Source organism: Andrographis paniculata, unplaced genomic scaffold (genome assembly GCF_009805555.1).
Source record: "Andrographis paniculata isolate CXL003 unplaced genomic scaffold, ASM980555v1 Contig74END, whole genome shotgun sequence".
Taxonomy (NCBI): domain Eukaryota; kingdom Viridiplantae; phylum Streptophyta; class Magnoliopsida; order Lamiales; family Acanthaceae; genus Andrographis; species Andrographis paniculata.
Window position 1 is genome coordinate 971,634 of NW_026137611.1, and position 6,000 is coordinate 977,633.

The following is a 6,000-nucleotide window of genomic DNA, read 5'->3' on the forward strand; positions in this document are numbered from 1 at the left end:
GTAGGGGTTTTTTTACATATTTAGCAATGTGGGACAATATTCAACATCCAATCTAAAATCAATCGGTAATAGGTGGAGTGGTATTTTATCCTTATAGTACGAGAGTTCTCACATATTTAGCAATGTAGACAATATTCAACATTTTTCATAATTCATGGTTCTGATATCATGTTAATAAAAAAGATTCGGACATCCAATCTAAAATCAATCGGGGTAAAGTGGTTTTTCACCCTCGTATAGTAGAGAAGTTTTCACATATTTAGCATACAATGGAGATATTCGGCCAACCTAGGATTCAAAAATGTTTTCGGAAATATGAAAATAATAATAATAATAGTAATGATACATTTAAGGCTCTATTTAATTTTGTTTCACAATTATTTCAGTATTGTTCATCAAATTTTCTTTCAAATATTATTTTAAAATATATTTTTATGTAAAATAGTAATTTTTGTTTTACTCGGTCTACTGTTATAAATTGAGAAAAAAATATTTTTCTTTTAAAAAAATGGTGAGTACAAATAATATAATTTAAAAAAATTTGACAAAATAAACACATTAAGCCTATAAACTATTTTTACATAATTTCCTGAAAAAAAAAAATGGTTATGTTACTGTGAGACGGAGGTGGTATATAAAAAAATTTATCAACTATATAGATTATTATATATATATATATATTTGTATCATATCAAATATTTATTTTTTAAAAATATATATATTCGACTTATTTTCAAAACATGAATTTAAACAACGGCTTCTCTAAAACAATAATTTGTAGAAGAGAATACGTTTACCTAGACAATCTTATATCCTTTTTTCAATGTATCAATCCGATGCCGAATCGATCCGATAGCCAATTGTATAAAATGTCTTGAGAGGCAAATCTATAGTTTGGGGAGAATAGACACTTGTCTTGTCGAGGGATTGCATAAGTATATCATATACTGATAGTCATATTTTTTATAGCACCAAAGACCAGTGTAGCAAAAGGCCCCGTTGCAAGTGCCCTCGACTTTCCGTTGCACTGTGTCAAAAATTCATGAATTGATTATGTGCAATTGCCTTCGAAAAATAGACGACATTTGAAGATGGGTTGAGATCGAAAATTCTTGTTTTCTCAGGTAATGTTAAAAGCTACTATCCCATAGTTTCTGGCACTGTGTTTCTGATTTTTTTGCAATAAAATTAGCATCGACGATCTTCGATAATCATAACTTGCAAACACCCCGGCAACATAGAAGTCTCTCCGGTGAAAGGCATGTAAGAATTCCGATCACCACATCATGTGGTAGATACTTCTCCAATTCCATGCAACTCATCGTCGTCATCAAATCAAAATCCTTTCGAGTTTCTGCTGATTTAGAATCTTGACTAGGGAAAGAAACTACACTAGGGAAAGAAACTACACTAATTTTTCTTGCACCTCTTCGACAAAGACTCCATCATCTATTGAATCTAATGAAATTTTTTCAAAATTTTGGTTGAAGAATGCCCAAAGAAAGGAAAAAAAAAATTGTTTGTTTGTTTGCGAGTAAGGGAGAGAGAGTGTGCGCAATATATATATATATATATATATATTATCACACAAAAGATAATTTAAATAGAAGATCATCAATTCAACCTACCTAGACTGGACTTATGTGTCACCAACAAATTTCAATTTGTTGAAATAATTGTGCGTTCCTAAGTAACTTGTCATGTCAACTACTAAGACAGGTTTTTCGATTACGGAATGGAGGTCATATTAAAGCCAAAATAAGTCGTCCACAATCTTCTAGAGAGTTCTAGAATATATATTTTATAAAGCATTTTATACCTAGACTATTTCATGGGGTTTTCAAAAGTTACATCATGCTTCTTAAGATTATTTCCAACTCATCAATTCTATTTATTCGGTTTTAACTCTAAATATGTTGTTGTTACGGTAATTTTACTCCAACGTAACTCCATTTTTCACTATTATTCTTCAAATATTCAATTTTTCCTATTATTTTAAACAATTTTTTATTTTTATAATTTAAAATAAAATTTTAAAAAATAAAAATTAAGTTTAAAAGTCAAATTTATAATTTTATAAATTAAAAAAATTAAATAATAATAATAATAATAATAATAATAATAATAATAAAGCAACGCCATTTTTTGGTATTGCTACAGTGCAACACCAAAATTGGCGTTGCAACGTAGCAACGCTAAAAAGTGGCGTTGGATTTGACGTCGGTTGGAGACAACCGACGCCAAATAAGCCAACCCAACATCATTAATGGCGCTGGGTTGAAGATGCTCTAAGGTTCCGGATCCGCCATCTTTTGAAAAAATTTCAGAATATTTTTGGACTTTACAAATTAACCCTGTAATGATTCCTCTTATATGACGACCTTTACCAAAAACTTAAGCCTTCTAAATTACAACTTTAAATCCAAAACTTCTATCTAATTATAAAAAAACGGACGTTTTTAGCTTTTCTTAAACGAATTTCATGAAGCACTTTTTCTTCTTCAGACGGCCATTGTTAACCTTCTCCATGCCTATTAACATTTTATTCTCTTGTTTGGGTTCCGTCTTGTGGGGTTTGTCTCCCGAATTATCTCTTTCACTATTCTCTTCGATCATCCTCCGATCCATCGGAATTTGATAAGGTCCTCCGAAACCGCAATTGCTTGGGCCAAATCTCGAATGTTATGTCGCTTTACTTCAAGTGTTTCCCAAGGTTGCATCACATTCAACAAGTAGAATAGTCGGTCTTTCGAGCACAAGTGAAGAAAACTCGATGATATATTCCTTAATGCTCCCCGAATGTATAAGGCCACGACTGGCCACCACCTTAGCATTTTCTAGATAGAATTGCCGCTTCGAGGTGTCCCACGTATCTATCCGAGCCGCCTCCCATATAATATCGTTGTGGCGCCTCCTCCACCACAAAGCCGCATCGTCCCACAAGTACAAGACCGTTATCTTGATCTTGTCCCCATCATCTTTCATTCCCACCCCATGGGATCACCTGACCCAAAAACAAACTCTATTCTCATATCTCCACGTACACGTGTGTATGTACTAGTATTATTTTATATATACACACTGTGTATGGGACAACGAGGACAGAGTTCCGCCCGGGACAGACGATCCCGTCTACATTCCCACTACATCTAAATAGTTTTCGAGATACCAAAAAAAATTATCTAACTCTTCAACTCGTTGAGTCCCGTCAAAGTGTTGTTCTCAACCTTGTTCATATTCACCTCAAGGGTGTTCAATCGCTATAATGACTCCCCAACGGAAACCTCGAGTTTGATTGCCCGAGCATCCAAGCTAGCAAGAAAGTCACGAGACTTGCTCCTCAGAGTCTCGCCTTTCTTTGCATACATCGTTGCTACAATTGTTGTTTGCATCCGACACATTTTCGGCGCTCTTTTCCGATATTCTCACCGCTTGATAACATCGTCGCTAATTGATACCACGTGTCACGGGCTAACTTCAATCCAAGTCGAAAACCCTAAATATATAATTAGTTAATTAATTAATAAAAATTGAAGGTAGAGCAGATGAGATCATCAATGCAACCCACAGATAGGTATATATAACATTATTATTCCGTAGTAGCAGTTGCAGGCAACGGCAATGTAACAATACACGTAGTCGATTTGATACACACACACACACATATATATATATATACAATGATCGATATATCCATGGCAGTCGTCATGTCTTCGTCGTCGTCGTCGTCGTCTATGGATATGCCTCAATGACAGAGACGATAGACGATTGAATGTTTTTTACAGTGTAGGTAGCGAAGCCAGCTTGTTTTATGACATGATCCCATTCTTTCAGTGTCCTCTCCTTACCCGTCTCGGTGTGCGCCAGCATTATCATGTCCATTGCCAGACGCACCTCCTCGTACTTGTCGTCGCCCACCTCTTCCTCGTTGATCACTGCCTCCGCCATTATCACCTTCCCTCTCCCCTTCGGAATCGCCTCCACACACTTGCTCAATATCTCCGCGCACTCTTCATCGTTCCAATCGTGCAGCACAAACTTCACGTACAGTTTATTCAATTGATTATTAACCCACATCTAAAAGAAAATTAATTAATTTTACAATAATCATATATTCTTAGTCTCAACTTAATTGACACATTTCTATTTTTTTAAGTTATTAAATCAAAATATACTTAATAAATATAAATCAACTTAATTAACTACATAATATATAATTTCTTTAATTAACTACATAATATATAATTTCTTACACTCACTCGAAACTCCTTTATTTCTATCTCTCTTTTAAAAAAAAATTATTATTATCTACCTTTAAAATTTCACCTCTTTTATAAAATTAATAAATTCAGTTTTTTATCTATTTGTATTATAGAAAATTTTATTCTTTACAAAATAATATATATTCTATATATTTTTTTTTATTACAATATGATAATTTTTAAAATATTTAACTATATATTCCAATTTTTTCAATTATATATATATAATTTATTTTAAAGTTACCAATATTATTAATTACATAATAAATAATAAAATAATATCATACTTCACTTTTATTAACTAATTAAACATTTTAGTACCAGTACAGCTGAGGGAGTATTAAACTACCATGATAAAAGCGGCATCGGCCTTGGGAACCATTTCAAACATGTCGCCGGCGACGTGCTCTATCCCCTCCGACGGAGGAGCCTCCGACACCACGTGAGGGAGGTCCAAATTGATGCCGTGGATGGCGGGAAAGGTTCCCGCCAGAACTCTCAGAGCAGTGCCGTCGCCGCCGCCGACATTGACAATCGACGACAGCCCCTCGAACGCCTCCGGGCAACACTGAATTATCCTCGACATTGCCAGGCTAGCGTGGCATGACATTGCATCCTCAACCAGCTTGTTATGGGACGGATTCCCCGCCGCGTAGGCCCACACATCGCCGCCGTGTGTAGCCGCAAATGCCGAAGCTTTCGGGTCCATTACCCGGCGGCTGAGGCGGTGCCACGGCGCCAGCATCACCGGCGAGCTCTCCAGCATCACCATCGGAGCCAAGCTGAAATTATTATTATTATTATTATTATATTTGAGAAGAAGGCGGGAAAGGGGAGTCTGGGCGTAGCAGGTTAGGGATGATTCATCTTGGCCTTGAGAGAGGTGGTTGAAGATCCGGCGGTGAACCAAATAGCGCATAATCCGGCGGAGAGTTGAAGGGGGGCAGCCGAGGGCGGCGGAGAGGTCGCAATGTGTGATGGCGCCGCCGTGAGCTTCTAAGACGTCGGGGATTTGGAGTTCGATAGCGCACTTGACTACCGCCATTGGAGTGAACCCGAAGGCGTACTGCCATATCTCCAATTGCGCTTGCGCCTGAGCTTCTTCTTCTTCGTTGAAGTTGTCGCCGGCGGAAACTGTTACTTGCTTCTTTTCCATCTTTGATATGGTAATGTGCAAGAGATCTCGATGCTATCTCGCCATTGCTGCTGCTGTAATTTATAATTGCACATGTGGGTAGGGTTTAGGGTAGACTTTTTTTGGGGTTTCAATCTAGATTTTATTAATACTATTGTTGTTTTCTTTAAACATCAAATCAAATTTGGGTTTTTTTTTTTTTTTATTAAGACTAGGGAACTGCAGCGGATACCCGAAAGTGCACCTTGGGTAAGGGTAAAGGCCAAGCCGAATCTAATACCCTGTAAACCAGATCCGACGAGAAAGTCACATTAGGCGTCGGAGGATTTGAACCCATGACCTGACGATCATAAATTCAACTCCTACACAACCGGACCATCCCTTACGGGACATTTATTAGATGCATGTGTGTTTGTTTTAGTGTTGATTTTGAATTGAAATTTAAATAGTAAAAATTTTGAATTGTAATAATTGTATAATGTGATATAAATACGTGTTGATGTGATGTTTTGAATGTAAATTTAATTTTTAATATAATATAAAAAACTAAAAATTAGACATTTGATTTGATGTTTTTTGAAAAAAAAAATTGAATGAATAAAA

The 6,000-nt window shown here is 36.0% G+C and overlaps 1 protein-coding gene across 1 annotated transcript; it reads right to left on the reverse strand.

Annotated features, from left to right (window-relative positions):
* Positions 1 to 3,732: 3,732 nt before the first annotated feature.
* Positions 3,733 to 5,418, reverse strand: LOC127265863 (acetylserotonin O-methyltransferase-like). The gene is made up of 2 exons (XM_051295880.1): positions 4,612 to 5,418; positions 3,733 to 4,038 (listed from the first exon to the last, which is right to left on the reverse strand). Exons 1-2 carry the CDS (start codon positions 5,416 to 5,418, stop codon positions 3,733 to 3,735), a joined length of 1,113 nt encoding a protein of 370 aa, XP_051151837.1.
* Between the last annotated feature and the right edge of the window lie 582 nt (positions 5,419 to 6,000).